The 18,427-nt window shown below is 46.0% G+C and overlaps 1 protein-coding gene across 1 annotated transcript in view; it reads left to right on the forward strand.

The window, feature by feature from the left end:
* The first annotated feature begins 873 nt into the window (after positions 1-873).
* Positions 874-18,427, forward strand: part of LOC114587899 (A.superbus venom factor 1-like) — a 56,423-nt gene continuing 38,869 nt past the window's right edge. The window contains exons 1-15 of the mRNA XM_077921305.1: positions 874-976; positions 1,632-1,824; positions 3,568-3,730; positions 5,926-5,996; positions 6,686-6,771; positions 7,760-7,842; positions 8,344-8,434; positions 9,078-9,180; positions 9,288-9,408; positions 10,895-11,010; positions 11,193-11,339; positions 12,044-12,256; positions 14,375-14,569; positions 17,105-17,266; positions 17,534-17,663. Of these exons, the coding sequence (XP_077777431.1) occupies positions 906-976; positions 1,632-1,824; positions 3,568-3,730; positions 5,926-5,996; positions 6,686-6,771; positions 7,760-7,842; positions 8,344-8,434; positions 9,078-9,180; positions 9,288-9,408; positions 10,895-11,010; positions 11,193-11,339; positions 12,044-12,256; positions 14,375-14,569; positions 17,105-17,266; positions 17,534-17,663 (1,945 nt within the window). The 5' untranslated portion in view covers positions 874-905. The remainder of the gene's footprint in view (positions 977-1,631; positions 1,825-3,567; positions 3,731-5,925; positions 5,997-6,685; positions 6,772-7,759; positions 7,843-8,343; positions 8,435-9,077; positions 9,181-9,287; positions 9,409-10,894; positions 11,011-11,192; positions 11,340-12,043; positions 12,257-14,374; positions 14,570-17,104; positions 17,267-17,533; positions 17,664-18,427) is intronic.

The following is an 18,427-nucleotide window of genomic DNA, read 5'->3' on the forward strand; positions in this document are numbered from 1 at the left end:
CCAGACTCCTGGCTTCCGGACTCCCGTTCCTGCTCCCACCCCACCATCTTGCCCAGGTCCCAACGTCCTCAGCAGGGACTTTGACCGCCCATAAACTGGACCATGAACTGCAATTCCTATCCGTCTCAGCATGCATAGCCAATGGCAAGAGGCAGTAGAAACTGTATTTCAGTAGTATCAGGAGGGTCAGGGGTTCCTCACACCTGACGCAGAGGCCTGCTGTGTCACTGTCCAGCCTGGACCTAGACATTATGGCACCAGCATTCTGGTGGGCTGAGGGGTTCTTTAGGAGGCCTCTGAGGACTGCGTGTCTGGCACCAGTTCAGGGCTAAGTATGACAATAGCCAATGGTCAAGGGTAATCTGGTGGGCACCATCCCCATTGATTTTCCCTCCTAGATGTGTCAGTACAATGTGGATAGCGGAAAGCAGCAAAAAGCATTTTTAGAAGACAGATAACAACGTGACATCTAGTAAAGAAAACCTCAGTAAAATAATTGACTGATAACTGGTCACAAAGCCAGAAAGGAGGGTGGGATTGCCAACCTTCTTGGACCAGGGGGCAAAATGTGAATTTTGAGAGCATACTGCAGATGGCATTCACAAAACAGCTGCCCTGAGGAGGCCTGGCATAACACAAAATGAGAGAGACTGTAATCATTGCTGCTTCCCTTTGATTGCCCTCCTGAATGATCTTGTTTCGGGAGAGCCACAGGTTTTTAAAAACACGCAGATAAATCCTTGTGGTTTTTGACAGGCTTGCTAGTTTATTTTGAAATTGCCAGGTTGACCAAACTCCTCCCCATTTACTGATTAAACACGGAGAGATTGCAAAAGGGCTTGGACAGGAGCTCATAGCATAAATACTGAGACAGTAACCTGTCTCTTCTGTTCCTCCAGATCACCATGGAGGGGACTGCTCTCTACCTGGTGGCTGCCCTCTTGGTCTCTTTCCCGACGTCTTCTCACAGCCAACTGTAAGTACAAATTAGATTTCAGCAGTTTACACCAGCACCACATTTCTTAAGAAGTGGGGTAGATGCCCCACTGAATTCAGTGGTACTCATTTCCATGTAGACACAGTTAGAATCAATGTCTTGGTGATGGGTCAATAGCCACTTCATTCATTCTGTCTTTAAGGAGCCACAAAACTTTGTTTTTGCTACAAAATAAGGCATCTTACTAAAATAATGGGGGGTGGGGGCAGGTGTGCCTTAAAAGGCACAAAGATGCCACAAGACAAACATATTTCAACACCCATGGGGGGCACCAGGAGTGCCAACTTGAATAGAATATTGGGGGGGCCCCACATGGCATGGTGAACACACACCATTTGAAGGTCAATGCCGATTAACTTGGGGGGGGGGTCCTGGCCCTGTCAAATATCTTATGGGGAGGCGAAGCCCCCTCGGCCCCTAAGAGTTGGCTCCTCTGGGGGGCCATGCAAATGGATCCTCAGAAGTGGTGGGCAATGATTAACAGGAGCAGAACTGCAAACAACTGCAAACGGTGAAATCCATTGCGCAAGGAGTGCCCACAACACATCCTGGCAGATGCAGCATGGAGGGGCTGTGATATGACATTTAAATGCACCAAACAAACTCACTGCTGTGAGCTTTTTCTCCTCTGCAGCTACTCCCTCATCACCCCAAGCATCCTGCGGGTAGAGACCGAAGAGACGATTGTGGTGGAGGCTCATGGGGCCAACTTTAGCGCAGAGGTCACCATCTCTGTCCATGACTTCCCACAGAAGAGAAACACCCTGTACATGGTCAAAACTCGCATAGAGCCAGCAAGTGGCATGATGGTGACCCCAACCATAAAGGTGGGTGCAGAGCGACGATTAGGGATGATGACATTGTGTGCGCTTCAGTCCTATACATGCAGAAATCATGCTGCAGTCCTATACACACTGAACCTGGTTGAACACAGTACTACCAGCATAGGACTGCACTGTGTGTCAGTTATTTTGGGGTGTCTATGTGTGCTTATAAGGGACGCGGGTGGTGCTGTGGTCTAAACCACAGACCCTAAGGCTTGCCGATCAGAAGGTTGGCGGTTTGAATCCTGGCGATGGGGTGAGCTCCCGTTGCTCGTCCCAGCTCCTGCCAACCTAGCATGTCAAAGTGCAAGTAGATAAATAGGTACCACTCTGGCAGGAAGGTAAACAGCGTTTCCGTGCGCTGCTCTGGTTCTCCAGAAGCAGCTTAGTCATGCTGGCCACATGACCCGGAAGCTGTATACCCGCTCCCTTGGCCAGTAAAGGAAGATGAGCGCTGCAACCCCAGAGTCGTCTGCGACTGGACCTAACGGTCAGGGGTCCCTTTACCTTTACCTTTATGTGTGCTTATAGTGCAATAGTGGATCATCAGACCTCAGTGTAACAGATGAGAAGAACCAGATTGTTAGTGTCTCTTATACAGCAGATCAGCTTTAGAAGTTAGTAAAATGCACCTTGAGGGGTTTTTTTTTTGCAGGAAAGCTGAATTTTGGTGGAAGAGTGAGATATACATTTAATACACAATAATAATTTCCATAGTTCTCAATGCACAACATAATTATTTCTCCTTTTAAAAAATCATTTTTATTTGGTTTTCCAAATGCAAAATTATAAATAGCAAATTGAAAAAAAAAATAGCCATATGGAGAGATTCCTCCGAATCTCCAGACTTCCCCCCACCCCCTCCATGGGGTCCCATTTTAAACATTTAATACTATATATTCTTCGATACTCCAGTTTTTATATCAAACCATATTATCCATGGTAATTGTTATGCTTCAAGCGAGTCAAAATCCTGCTAATGTTTCCATCTGTTTACAGTGGTCTCCTAAGCAACCTATAAATTTCCCCCATTCTTTTATAAAGTTTTTGTCCTCTTGGTTTTTGAGTTTTCCACTCAGTTTTGTCATTTCAGCATAGTCCATCAGCTTGATCTGCCACTCCTCTCTGGTAGGGACTTTGTTTTCTTTCCATCTCTGGGCTAGTAGCATCTGGGCGGTTGTTGTTTCATACATTAAAAGTTTTTTCTGTTCTTTTGGGATATCAGTACCTATAATTCCTAATAGAAAAGCTTCTGTTTTCTTAACAAAGGTTATTTTAAACATTTTTTTTTCATTTCATTGTATATCATCTCCCAGAATGCTTTTAATACCTTACAAGTCCACCACATATGATAAAAGGTACCTTCTTTTTTCTTTACATTTCCAGCAGCTATCTGTACTTGTCCTATAAATTTCTGCCAACTTAGTAGGGGTTAAATACCACCGGCACACCATTTTCATATAACTTTATTTCAATGCACAACATTGAATACTAATTATTTCTTTTAAATCCACATCTTATTTTTTAAAACCAGCATCACAAAAACAGTGCACTTTCGCAACCGGAATGTGTTATTTCTCCCACCCCAATCTTACAAGAATTCTGTGAAGTTTTACTAGGCTGAGAATTAGCAACTGGTCACCTACTGAGCTCCATTACTGAGCAGGGATTTGAGTTTGCTACTATTTGCCTTGTAAGCACAAACCAGGAGATATCTGATTTTTAGCTCCTGATTTGCCCCTGCAGGTTTCTGCCAATGATATGAAGAAGGATTCCAAGCAAAAGCAATATGTGATTGTTGTGGCCAAGTGTCCTCAGTTCACATTGGAGAGGATGGTTCTGGTCTCCTTCCACAGTGGATATCTCTTCATCCAGACAGATAAAACCATCTACACACCTGGGTCCAAAGGTAAAGCCTTCTGCTAGTCCCTCCTGCAACATTATCTGGAACTTCAGGAGGGGTCTGGAGTGGATAACCTACTTGCCATCTGCAGATCTCCGCTGTTCATAGATCCTTCCCTTGCCACTAGAGCTAGGAATGGATGATCCCCACCTCACACAACTGACAGTTAACAACAGCAACAGCAACAGCAGCAGCAGCAGCAGCAGCAGCAACAACAACAACAACAACAACAACAACAATTTATTTATACCCCGCCCTCCCCAGCCAAGACCGGGCTCAGGGCGGCTAACAACCAATGATAAAAACAAGTTGATTAAAATCCAATTTAAAAGATTAAGATACAACATTAAAACATTAGGGTGCAATCTCTTCATAGGAGGAGAAAGGAAAAAGAAAGAGGGGGAGGGAATCAAACTGATTGTAAGCCAAAGGCCAGGTGGAACAACTCTGTCTTACAGGCCCTGCAAAAAGAAATCAGATCCTGCAGGGCCCTGGTCTCATGAGGCAGAACGTTCCACCAGGCCAGAGCCAGTGTTGAGACCCATCTCTGGTTGAGGCTAATCTAACTTCCTTAGGGCCCGGGACCTCTAGGGTGTTGCTATATATGGACCTTAAGGTCCTCTGTGTGGCATTCCAGGAGAGGCGGTCCCGTAGGCACGAGGGTCCTAGGCCGTGAAGGGCTTTAAAGATCAAAAGCAGCACCTTAAATCTGACCCTGTACTCCACCGGGAGCCAATGCAGCTGGAAAAGCACTGGGTGAATATGCTCCCATGGCAGAAACCCCGTGAGGAGCCTCGCTGCAGCATTCTGCACCCGCTGGAGTTTCTGGGACAGCTTCAAGGGCAGCCCCGCATAGAGCGAATTACAGTAGTCAAGCCTGGAGGTGACCATTGCATGGATCAAGCTGAAGTTCGTCTGAGAGAGACATACACATCACAACTCTTTTACCACTGGTAAACAGGTTTTGCACTTGTTAAAGAACCAGCAGACTCTCTTCTACCAAGACAATCATGGCAAGACAGAAGTACTGTTTTGGGGGGACAGGGGAGGGCAGGTGTGGGGGACTCCCTGGTCCTGAATGAGGTAACTGTGCCCCTGAAGGACCAGGTGTGCAGCCTGGGAGTCAGTTTGGACTCACAGCTGTCCATGGAGGCACAGGTCAATTCTGTGTTCAGCTGCATCTGGTACGCAGGCTGAGACCCTAACCTGCCCGTGGACTGTCTTGCCAGAGTGATGCATGCTCTAGTTATCTCCTGCTTGAACTACTGCAATGAGCTCTACACGGGGCTACTTTTGAAGGTGACCCAGAAACTACAACTAATCCAGAATGCGGCAGCTAGACTGGTGACTGGGAGTGGCTGCTGAGACCATATAACACTGGTCCTGGAAGACCTACATTGGCTCCCAGTACACAGAGCCATAGCTAGGTGATCTTGTGCCCCTGGCAGAACCGTCCAGATTGTGCCCCCTAGCCATGGACAAATTACCTCTTCTTTCTGTCTCTCCTCCACACACACTCCCCGCTCCACCCATTCAACTCACCCTCTCTTTAAAACCTTTTGTTATGAGGCAATAATTGATATGTTTTATTTACAGACATATTTATGGAAATATTTTTAGCTGATTTTGCACACATACATCCCCGCTCACATCACCGCCCCTTAGCCACGGCCCTGCCAGTACATTTCCAAGTGCAATTGGGTGAAATAAATTGGAATTGCTTACAACAAGTTCATATTTGCTTAACTATTTGTAAAATAACACTTGAGAGTTTATGTTGCAAAGAGTGTTTCCTGACTGGTGACACTTTACATTAGAAATATAAACTGTGTTCTAGCCAGTTTAACTTATCCTGATCAAGAAAGCCCACCTCCCATAGTTCTCCTGTGTAGGATCTAGAGATCTCTAGCAAATACTGTATTTTTCCGTGTATAAGACTAGGGGTTTTTTTAACCAAAAAATTAGGTTTAAAATTGGCGCTCATCTTATACACAGGTAGTGCTGAGGGATGTTTTCTTAATTTGGAGTCCCCCCAAAATAGGGGGTGTCTGATACATGGGGGCGTCTTATAGACGGAAAAATACAGTAATTATCAGCATTCTTAAAACATTGCTGTTCAATGAGTGCTTTGAGGGAAGACATGAAACTTTGCGAAACCAAATGTACAGGGTATATGACAAACATCTTCTCTTCTTTCTCAGTGCACTACCGTATCTTTTCTGTGAATCACAAAATGCAGATTTTGGATAAGCCTGTGATTGTTGAGTTTGAGGTGAGTGGTTTGTGTATGTGTATGTGTCCTTGTGGTGGGTACAGTCAAAGCCATTTTCATTGGAGAAATGTTGGAGAGTATGCTTTATGGCTAAGCAAAGATTTGCTGGTCTCGATCCAGTGCTCTGTTTAGCGCACCATATCTGGTCTCCTCATCTTGGTTGTGCACAACTTGTGTGGACACAAGCTCTTGTGCTCCGTAAGAACTCTTGCACTATGGCAGGGCTGGATTTAGGTTTGATGAGGCCCTAAGCTACTGAAAGTAATGGGGCCCTTTATATGTCCAGCTCTCCTTTGTCAACAACAAATTGTCCCTGTTTTTTGTGTTGAATATATGCTATATGGTAATTTATGGACCTAATAGGTATCGAAAGCCATTTGCACATAACAAAACATGTATTTTATCAAAGTAATTGTTGAACTGAAATACAATTAAGAAGTATATTAATAGTGAAATAATTATTAAGCTCTAGCTGTATGTAGGTTTTATTTTATTTATCTTATATTTTGGAAATGTACATCCAGTGTTTTTTTCTCCTTTAAATTTTTTTGGGGCCCCCAAGAGAGTGGGGCCCTAAGCTATAGCTTGTTTAGCTTATATGTAAATCCGGCACTGCACTATGGATTACAAAGTGCCAGCATTTTTATTATTTTTCCAACACCCCTTTAAATATACTTTTCCTCTTTCAGACACCAGAAGGAATTGTTGTCAGGCAGTCATTCATCAATCCTACTTCAAGAAACTTCCAACCTCACCCCTTACCAGAGATTGTCAGGTATTTGGCCATGAATATTACCTCAAACCTAAGGGACATGGGTGGCACTATGGTCTAAACCACAGAGCCAAGGGCTTGCTGATCAGAAGGTAAGTGGTTTGAATCCCTGCGACGGGGTGAGTCCCGTTGCTCGGTCCCTGCTCCTGCCAACCTAGCAGTTCGAAAGCACACCAAAAAGTGCAAGTAGATAAATAGGGAAAGTAAACGGCGTTTCCGTGCGCTGCTCTAGTTTGCCAGAAGCGGCTTAGTCATGCTGGCCACATGACCCGGAAACTGTACGCCGGCTCCCTCGGCCAATAAAGCGAGGTGAGCGCCACAACCCCAGAGTCGTCTGCGACTGGACCTAACGGTCAGGGGTCCCTTTACCTTTATTACCTCAAACCAAATTTGTACACAGGACTGTTTTTTTCAGCCAGAACATGCCTGAACTCAGTTCCGGCCCCTCTCAGGTGGCCATTCTAAGAGAAGTGTTCACGGTGGGTTCTAGCACCTATTTTTCTAGGAAAAAATAGCACTGTTTGTACAGAAAGTGAGCTGAAACAGCAATTGGCAAAGAAAGCACATCAATGATGAATTAACGATGTAAGGAGGGAGCTGCAGAGCAAGATAGGAAAAGAGGTAGTAAGGGAACATCTAGCTACTTTAAATGAATTCAGATCTCCAGGGCCTGATGAGCTGCATCCAAGGGTACTAAAAGGAGCTTGCGGATGTATGTTCCTGCCCACTTTGGCAACCTGACCCCTCCACTGTATCAGAATCATCCCCCTCCCTCAGCCATGGTGCTTTTCTCTGCTGACCTCCAAAGAGGACCCTAAGCACCATTTTACTTCCGACCACCATTGGGGGGGAATGAGCATCAAGGGACATAGACTATATTCTAACCTTACCCATGGTGAGAAGAGACCCTGCAGCCCATTCTGATTTCACCTTTAATACCATGAGTTGACAAAGCAGAAGCAGTGAAGATTCCTTCCTTTCCCTTCTCTAGTTTGGGAACCTGGAAGATTGTGGCCAAGTATCAAGAGTCCCCACAGGAAACCTTCACCACGCAATTTGACGTCAAGGAATATGGTAAGGAGGACCATCTCTGCTTAGGACTTTTCCTGGTCCATCACCGGCACTGTTTCCTCTTTAATCCCTTGGAAGACGCCCTTTGGTTCTTCAGCTCTGCTTTGGGATTGCTCATTGAAATATACTCAGAGTCGAGTGTGGATTTCATGCTCTTTATTCAGTTCATAGTAGTGAGGAATGGAAGTTCCCCCGAAATGTCTGCTTTATATACATTATTTACACAATGGGCCCCATGTGATTGGCTAGTTCCGGGATTCTCCTGTAGGCCAATCAGGTTGCGGATTCACTTCCACCTGGAGTTGGATTGCGTGGCTCCTGCAGACCAATCAGACTGCTGCCTTCTGGATCCTATTGTTCTAGGACCAACCAGACTGCTGCAATTTGGATCCTATTCAACTCAGTACATAACACTCATACTTTTCAAATTGTAGACACTGTCCTAAAAAGTCACATCTCTCCTCAAATATTTATATGTTCTTCTCCTCCTATGTTTTTCTTTAGTATTGCCAAGCTTCGAAGTCATAGTGGAGCCATCGGCTAAATTTTATTACATTGATAGCGACAGGGATTTCAGAGTGTCTATCACTGCAAGGTAGGTGTCTGCAACTGTGGGAAGGTAAAGACTAGGTATTACCTGCGTAAAATAAAATTAACAAATCTAGAATTAATGGCATGACATAGCAGGGAGCAGCCGTGCCAACTCCATGTGGCAGAGGTGTCGTCACCCCCTCAATATTCCTTACCGGGGGTTCAGCCGCCCCATTAATGAGGGGTGGGGGTGGTTGAACCACAGAGTCAAACACAGTGCAGCATCGAAGGCAGCCGCAGCCATTGAAGCTGCGTGACTCTGGTCAAGGCCTCCTCCCGACGATGTGCGTGTGTCGCGTCCCACATTGGGTGCGTGATGTCACAGGCGCATACCAATCTTTGCCTCAGGGTAGCACCTTTGGCGGGGTGCTAATAGCAGGCCTCTCTCTCTCTCTCTCTCTCTCTCTCTCTCTCGATCTCTCTCTCGATCTCTGTGTGTGTGTGTGTGTGTGTGTGTGTGTGTTTGTGTATGGTTTATGTTGGGACCCCAGCACAGGAGGAAAGTTTTTCGGCATGATGTGAGCACAAAAGCCCTTTCTCTCCTTGTTATTCCCAGCAATTGTTACTGAGAAGTATGGTGCCTCTAACAGATAGCCCTATCCTTTTTGAATTTGGCTCTTATTTGACGTTGGATTTTGTTGTTTTAGGTTCCTCTATGGGAAGAGTGTGGAGGGTATGGCCTTTGTCCTCTTTGGAGTGAAAGTGGATGGCGTCAAACACAGCATTCCAGACTCACTCCAGAGAATTCAGGTAGGGTGTGTTTATGTGTGTGTGTACTCTCTCTCTCTCTCTCTCTCACACACACACACATGCACAAAAAATGTAAAACTTGGCTTACCTCCCATTTTCCTTTTCAGATTACTAATGGAGAAGGGGAAGGAATCCTAAGGAGAGACATCCTTCAGACTCGATTTCACAACCTCAACAATCTTATTGGGCACTCCCTCTATGTCTCTGTGACAGTGATGACAGAGTCAGGTGAGTGTCAGTCTGAAAACCAGATGGGATAGCAAGTAGTTCATACATGGAATTTTATTATTCATTAATTTTTTATACTGCCCTCCATCTGAGGATCACAGGGCAGTTATTGCAATAAAGTGGTACCTCAGGTTAAGTACTTAATTCGTTCCGGAGGTCTGTTCTTAACCTGAAACTGTTCTTAACCTGAAGCACCACTTTAGCTAATGGGGCCTCCTGCTGCCGTCGCGCCGCCGGAGCACGATTTCTGTTCTCATCCTGAAGCGAAGTTCTTAACCTGAAGCACTATTTCTGGGTTAGTGGAGTCTGTAACCTGAAGCGTATGTAACCTGAAGCATATGTAACCTGAGGTACCACTGTATTGTATAGATAGACAAAAATACACAACATAGTAACAAACAAAATACCTGTCCCTGCCCCTGCAGTTTAAAAGGCCATAGATTGTTTAATTAGCTGAAGGCTTGGGAGGAGAGGAATATTTTCGCTGAGCACCTAAAGATATGTGTTGAAGGCACCAGGCAAGCCTCTCTAGGGAGAGCGATTCACAAGCGGGGAGCCAGTGCAGAACTCTTGTGTGCCACCATCCAGACCTCTTGTGAATGTTGGAGTCTGACTAACCTGCCGCAGTTCATAATGTTGCTTTGAGACTATTCCACCCCTTCTGATTTGGATTTTTACAGCCAGACATTTTATTATGTAACATTATGATGCCAAAATATTTAATCTTGCAAAGAAATAATCTTCACCCAACTCCTGGAAAGAAAATATATATTAGACCTGTATTGGAATCAGTAAACCTGATAATAAATTTGAGCTTGTTTTTAGTTCCTATCTGTATCCTTTCTGCCATTGAATGCTCAAACTTGCCTATGTAACCATGAAGTTTAGAAATCTTTCCATCTTTACAAAAAACCTGTGGTTCACAGGATTCAACTAGGGCCCAAGGGAAACACTCCCAGGTGTTCCATAGTGCAAAATGTGCTGGTTGCTGAGTTTATTTGTTGCTTCCAGAACAGCAATTCCTCAAGTTTTCTCACCACATGCTGGGCTGGATCTAAGATATTTTGCTGCCTGCAATGAAGAAGGTCAAATGATGCTATCTACCTTGCCATTAGGGTTGACATTTTAAAGAGCCTTGCTGTATCATTTAGACACCAATTCCTGCCTTCATTTATCCCTTTACAAGGCTGCAATCCCTAGCCACACTTTTCTGAAAGAACTCAATGGAATTTACTTCTGAGTAGACCTACATTGGCTTCTCCAATTTTTAACTATTTTAGCTATTTAATTACTGAAATTTCCAAGTGGTGTACTGTACATAAAAATGGCAAAAAAAATATACAGTGGATAAAACTAATTAAAATTCATCATAAAAACAGAAAACCTCCTTTAAATGCCTGCTGAAAGGCTCTGAAACAATTGGAAGTTTTCTCTCTCCCCGCTTGGCTTCATTCCTTCTCTGAGTCCCTTCTTCTCCTTCCTGCAGGCAGCGACATGGTGGTGGCTGAGCGATCTGGCATCAGCCTTGTGACATCGCCCTATCAGATCCACTTCACGAAAACCCCCAAGTACTTCAAGCCAGGGATGCCCTTTGAACTGATGGTAATGTTCACCTGAATCTTTCTTCCTTTCATGGCCCAGTCCCAGGCTCTTAGAAATCCACAGATGCGAACATAAGGAGCCGTGGAAAATCTCTTAAATCCATGGATGTCTTGGGAAAATTGGTGTTGGCTCTGCAGAGATGGCTGCATCTCACGTTCATTCTCCTCTTCTCAATTGCTTAGGTGTTTGTCACCAATCCTGATGGCTCCCCAGCTTCCCGTGTACCTGTGGTGACAGAGCCAATTGCAACTGATGGAACCACCCAGAATGATGGGACGGCCAAGCTGATCCTGAACACGCCAGCAAACAGCCAAGAGCTCAGAATCACAGTGAGTCCTCACCGAGGCCATGCCAAGTTCCCTTCAGATGCATGAATTGTGCTATTGGCAGTTCCTGTGTGTATCTTCTGCACACAGAATCAAAGCAACTGTTCACGGGGGTACTTAGGAATTTTTAAGGAAGGGTCCATAGCTCAGTGCATAGAGTGTTTTGTTAGCCCCCAAATGGGAAGTGAGCGAGGTCCCAACCAAAGAGGATTGACAACTTAAGTTGACAGAATATGCACAACTTAGAGATTTAACATATAGAATAAGTGATTTATGGCAACAGCGGGTGAAAACTGCATCTCTCCCCATGAGAGAGATGTTAGGGAGACTGATTTACTCCCCATAATCAGCCTCTAATTACCTCGTGCGAGCTGGATAGATGTTAATATCCGCCATCTTCCAAGGCGCCCCTAGCGGCCCCTGGGCCAGAACTAATTAAGTTCTTAACCTGAGGTACCACTGTAGTAAAATATGCAGGGGTGTATGATATGTAAAATGAACCATGGGAAGAGAAGAAGGGAAGCCATTGGATTTTTTAAAGTTTGTAAAATGTTTATTTGAAATTGTAAAATTGAAAATTTAATAAAAATTATTAAAATAAAAAGTGCTGGGAAACAGACCGGGAAAGTGTGTACCTGTACCTAGAAAGCACAGGGCAAAAGTTAAGTGTGGATAAGCCCCTAGATAACTTTTTCCACTTTCTGTAGGTAAAAACCAAAGATCCCCAACTTTTAAATGAACGTCAGGCAACCAAGACCATGATAGCTACAGCATACCAGACCCAAGGAGGATCCGGAAATTATCTCCATTTGGCAGTCACAGCTACGGAGCTGAAGGCTGGAGACAACTTGCCTATCAATTTCAATCTGAAGAGCAACAACCAAGAAGTGCTGGATCAGATCCAATATTTCACCTATATGGTAAGTACTGGGCAGAATGGAAGCCTGAGGGCCAAGTCTCTATACACCTGTTAATATTGAAGGTGTTGGTGAGAGAGGGAAGAGGGAAGTCTTCAGCCATGTGCCTAGTCCTCATGGAAAAACAGGTTTCAGCAATCTTTCCTGCAGCACATGCCTTCTTTGGTTGCTTTGGCTTAAGCTTCACATTACGATGGCACTTAGAAAGGCATTCCCCAGAGATGGAAGGAAGACAAAGTCCCGACCTGAGAAGAATGGCTGATAAAGATGGTGGATTATGCCAAAATGGCGAAAAAGACTGGGAAGATCAGAAATCAAGAAGATAGAAATTTTACTAAAGAATGGGACAAATTTATAATTTACCCCAGAGAACACTGTAAACAACTAAAAACTTTGGCAGGACCGTAACAACACTTGTAATGTAACAAGAACTATGGGGAAACAGGGATTTTTAAGGAAATGGAGAGTTTTAAGTGTTGCAGTTAAAAAGAAAGAAAGAATGTAGATGGACCCCATAGAGCAGTGTTTCCCAACCTTTTTTGGGCAAAGGCACACTTGTGTCATGAAAAAAATCTCGAGGCACACCACCATGCCAGATGGGGAAAGGTCACTTTTTACTTATGTAAAAAAAAATAAAAAAATAGTAACAGCATAGAAGGTAATGGTAGATGACTGTTAGGGTCTCCCCCCAAATCAGAATTCTATTAATATCTTCCTTAGCGAGCCGCGTTAACCCCTGTAATGCTTTCTATAGAGTAAGCATAGGGGACACTGGGGGATGTGGAACCAAGGGGGCAGTGGGCCAAAAGAGTTCGGGATCTACTGCTTTAAACAGAAATAAGAGCCAGTGGGTTCTTCCTTTTTTAAAGTATCGTTTCAGCGGGGACAGCAGTCCGGATTTCCAAAAAGCGGCGCTTTTTTGCGTCTGAGCAAAGAAGAGAGAGAGGGGAAAAAAGAGAGAGAGATTGATTTGTGGCTGCGCAAAGGGGGGAGGAGCCCAGGAGTAAAAGTAGGAAGGACGAAGGGAGGGGAAAGGAAAGTTAATAGAAGGAAAGGCGGGTGGGAGAGAAAGAGAAAGAAAGAGGGAAGGAAGGGGGGAAGAGAAGTGGAAAGGAGGGAGACCGAGGCGGGGGAGAAGCGTCTGGAGAGTTGCTCCGAAGTTTGGGGGGCCGCGGGGGTGGGTGCGCGTCCCAGGAGGCGGAGGCCAGCCCGGGCTGGGAGCCGCGCCGCGGCCCGGGGGCGGTAGGCGGACTGCGGCTCCTAGGATGTGGAAAGGGGACGGCGGCGCAGGGGGAGGAGACCCGCACGGCTAGGGCAGCGCGCAGGAGGAGGGGAGCGGGCCGGAGGCGGGCGAGGGGGGCCGCGATCCCGCGCGCCGCGAACATGGCCTCCTTCCCCGCGGGCCCCACCGAGCCCCCCGGCCGGGGAGGGCGGCGCGCCCCCGCCGCCGGAGGAGAGCAGAGGCAGGAGGAGGACGAAGGCGCTGCCGAGGAGGCGCGCCAACTTCTGCCAACTTTGGCGCCTGCCACGTCGCCGCAGGCTCCTCCCGGCCGAGAGCCAGAGGACGGCGGCGGAGCAGGAGGAGGAGGATCGGGTTTGGCGACGGCTGCTGCGTCCTCTCCAAGCGCGGGGCTGGCCTCCGCCGCGCCCGATCCTCCGCGCTCGCCCGCTTCTCGGCGGAGCAGGTCTCGTGCGGGTGCGAGGCGCTGCTGCAGGCGGGCGACCCCGGCCGGCTGGGCCGCTTCCTGGGCTCGCTGCCGCCCGACGCCGAGACGCCGTGCGACTCGCCCGCCTCCCTCCCACGGTACACCAGGCAACGTCTCGCGGCACAGTAGTGTGCCGCGGAACACCGGTTGGGAAACACTGCCATAGAGGGGCAGAGGAAACTCCAAGGATTCGTGGAATCCTATATGTAAATTGTGAAAACCAATAAAAAATGTAAAAAGAAGAAGAAAGGTATCCCCCCAAATAAACTTTTCCATGTCGCTGTGCTCCATGAGGTGAAAAACATTTGCATTACACTTGTTATGTGAGTTAGCCCAATTGCATGGAGTTTTGTTCAAACCAATCTATGCTTGCTAACCTGCTTCACGTTAAACAGGATGTCTTGTTCACCACCAGATCTTGACGAAGGGGAAAATGTTCAAGGTTGGGAGGCAGCGCAGAGAAGCAGGACAGAATTTGGTGACCTTTTCCTTGCCCATCACCCCAGAGCTCATTCCTTCCTTCTGGATTGTGGCTTACTATCAAGTGGGGAACAGTGAGATTGTGGCTGACTCTGTCTGGATGGATGTGAAGGACACCTGTATGGGAACGGTAGGTCAATCTTCTCATGGATTTCCTGTAACAGTGCAAGCTATTGCAGAAGTGCAATAAATTCACTTCCCTCCAACCCCACCCCATCACTCACTGTTTTTAAGAGCATTTGGAATGAGAGTCCTCTCACAGTTTTGTTTCACTTTGGGTTAGAAAATGAGTAGAACCTTACAATGTACGTGCAAATGTTTTAACCCATAATAAGTAAAATGGGAGGGGGGAAGAAATCCAGCTCATATTTCAATGCAAAACCACTGAATCTGTCCATTCTGAAACAATGAGAACGAAAATGCAGCTATTCTTTTAAATTTGCATGTTCTCAGGCACTTCTCCAACCAAATAATGCATCCACAGAGGTGTTATATTAGAGAAATGTGTGCATATGATACAGATATTTGTGGGAAAGGACATAATATATAAAAAAACCGACATATTAAATTTGTTATATTCCTGCAAAAAATGTGCATTTTAGGAAAAATTGCATATAAAAATGTGGACATGTATGTATGCACATATTAGGAGGAATTATGAATTGCCATGAGGTATTTTAAAAGGTACAATTACAGAAAATTAAATTTAATATTAGAAAAATGATAAACTCGGAGAAACAAAAATAGACAAATTCTTCCATCCTACCAAATACGTGTTTCTTCACACATACATAAAAAAGAACACCTGTCATCGTACAGCCCCCTTCATTGGAGGATTTGTACTGTGGTCTAAACCACAGAGCCTAGGGCTTGCCGATCAGAAGGCTGGTGGTTCGAATCCCCGTGACGGGGTGAGCTCCCGTTGCTTGGTGCCAGCTCCTGCCAACCTAGCAATTGGAAAGCACATCAAAGTGCAAGTAGATAAATAGGTACCACTCTGGCGGGAAGGTAAACGGTGTTTCCGTGCGCTGCTTTGGTTCGCCAGAAGTGGCTTAGTCATGCTGGCCACATGACTGTATGTCGGCTCCCTCAGCCAGTAAAGCGAGATGAGCGCCTCAACCCCAGAGTCGTCCGTGACTGGACTTAATAGTCAGGGGTCCCTTTACCTTTACTGCCATATTACAATCCTGGATTTTCATGAAGACGAGGTCAGGTAGGGGAGCTGAAGGGAAAGCAGGTTGCACAACAGTAGTGACAATGGCAGGGCTGATGGAAAGGAAAGACACTGAAAATGGAAAGAAGTGGAAGAGGTCCGAACTGATTGGGAAGGGAAGTTTGTATCATTGAAATTCTACTCAGTATTGATCCAGAGTGGATTTCAACGTATAGTTAGCAGAGTAAAAACTTAAACACATTGCAGGATTCTCAAAAAATAGACCAGAGGCAATTGTATTCCATCTAGCAGAGCTTTACTGCTACTGAAGGCGAATGAGCACTATAGTCACAAATCCAATACATTCAGGATTGGCACTGTCCATAAGAAATCCAGTTGCAGCAGACTTAACTTAAACCTACAACTACTTATAATTATAAACTTTAACACTATATACGGAACACCACACCAGAAGGAAAAGAGATAGAATGAGAGAATGAAACCCAGGCTCCTTCTTGCCTCACTATTATAGTCAGCATGACCTTGACAAAAAGAGATAACAGAACCAGTTTAAGCCTTCTCAGAAGGAATAACCCAAATACCAGTAACCTTCTGCTTGCTTCTTTCACACAGAGAAGCTTCCAGAAGCCTCTTGAACTTATTAGAATAGGAAAGATCCCCGCACATCCGATCAATACTTTCTACACCAAGAAATTCAAACTGAGAGTTTGTTACTACTCTTTTAAATGTCAACCAGGAGAAATAGCAGAGATGGGTACAAAACAGAAGCTAACACTGAAATGCTAACATAACAAAGTTTTCCTCAGCTCTCTTATTGCTATACTGAAACCTTGCTTTAAACTGCCACTTTTCCTCCTTAGTGGGTCACCCCCCCCCCACCACTGCTGCTATCTCTACTCAACCTTGGCCATTGTTGAAAACCAACCTTTTCCTGTCAGCGTGTCTCCACCCCTGCCTCTGCTTCCTTTCCTCAGCTGCCTTGTGTGTGTGAGATAAAGGATTCAGAGCCCTCAAATATTCCATAATAATTTCACAGAATGTATTTCCTGGCATCATATGCTGTCTTCAACATGAAGTTCCAATCAAGTAATTTAGAACAGGTATTTTATTAACAGCCAAACATCCATAGATATGCAACTGAACTGAACCTTCTCTAAATGAACTGGCTAACTCACAGACTTGCTTTTCAGATATATTAAGATATAATATACAGTATATTCATCTTAAGCATATCCGATTTATGTGCTTCAAATGTCACTGTTTACCAGGTTGCACAGTGTTGATTGACTGTCTGATCAGAAAGCTACCTTTTGCTTGTCCACTTGTTCAGCTCTCGAAGAAGGAAACGTAGGGGAGATTGGCAAAGTATCTTTACAAATATTTAAAAGACTGACATAATATAAAATAGCGATTCTTCTTCCCTCCCAAGACAGTCATTCAGGCACTTTCCCTGCCACGGAACTGAACTTCTTTGTTGCCTTGTTCAAGCAGCTGGTTGTGAAAGGAGAACATCGGGAAGATGACCAGATTCACGAGCCAGGAGATCAAGTGGCTATCAAACTCGAAGGAGATGCAAATGCTTGGGTTGGTCTTGTGGCTGTGGACAAAGGAGTCTATGTGCTTAACAAGAAGTACAAGCTTACACAAAGCAAGGTGAGGCCGGGAACGGTGCATGATGACACAAGAATGTACAAAATTCAGTTGGTAAAGGCACATTCACCAGGGCAGGGGCTGTTGGAGATTGATTGGGAAATGTACACAATTACTTCTTCATGTAAGAATTATGTGCACGTTCTCCATGAGGCCTGGATGAATGTGCACAATGGTGGATTGTGATGTACATTAACCATTCACCTTACATTTCCCCTTAACGTTTATTGATTGATTTCCCCCTCTCATACTGTGCCTGCTCCATGTCAGATATGGGACTCAGTGGAAAAGAGGGATATTGGATGTACAGCCGGCAGTGGCAGGAACAATCTGGGTGTGTTTGAAGATGCTGGACTTGCTCTGGTGACCAGCAATAAGCTTTCCACGCAACAGAGATCAGGTATTATTGGGGAGGGTGTTGGTGCCGGTGAGATGGCAAAGGAGTGAGAAAGACCTTTCACCTAAGAGCAGGGCCTAGACCAGCGGCTCTCAACCTGTGGGTCCCCAGATGTTGTTGGACTACAACTGTGATGGCCTGGGAATCCAATTCAGAGGCTGAACCGGAGGAATCCCAGCCTGCACAGGAGTCCCTGCCTCCAGGGCCGGCTGAACTGGGGCAGGGCCTTGATTCTGAAGCGCCTGCACCTGTGCCGGATCCTCAGGAGCAGGCACCAGGTGAATCCACTCTGGCTCCGGAGGTGGTTGAGGACTCAGTGCCTACAGGTGAGTCTCCCCCTGGGTCCAGTAACCCTTCAGTCTCTCCTGAACTGCAGAGACTCAGGGCAGAGAGGCGAAGGGAACTGGTTTCTCCCAGGAGGAGTGCTCGCCTTAAGGCCAGGAGAGGCAGGTCTCCTGGGGGCCGGGACCGCCCCTGGCCTCAGAGAAGATAAAGGCCAGTCAGCCCGGACCCAGGTTGCGGGAGCAATGTCGTTGAAGAGCTGTTTCGGCCAGCATCCAGTCCTGTTCCCCCAGAGTTCCTGTCCTTGTCCGGCTTCTCGCTGTGGACCCCGCTTTGCCCGAGGAGGACTGTCTGCCAACCCTCAACTCAGGTCCTGGACCTCGCCCCATGGTAACCTCCCCCCTGGACCAGCACAACAACTCCCATCATCCCTGACCACTGGTCATGCTGGCTAGGAATGATGGGAGTTGTAGTCCAACAACATC

The sequence above is a fragment of the Podarcis muralis genome, chromosome 17 (assembly GCF_964188315.1).
Source record: "Podarcis muralis chromosome 17, rPodMur119.hap1.1, whole genome shotgun sequence".
Lineage (NCBI taxonomy): Eukaryota > Metazoa > Chordata > Lepidosauria > Squamata > Lacertidae > Podarcis > Podarcis muralis.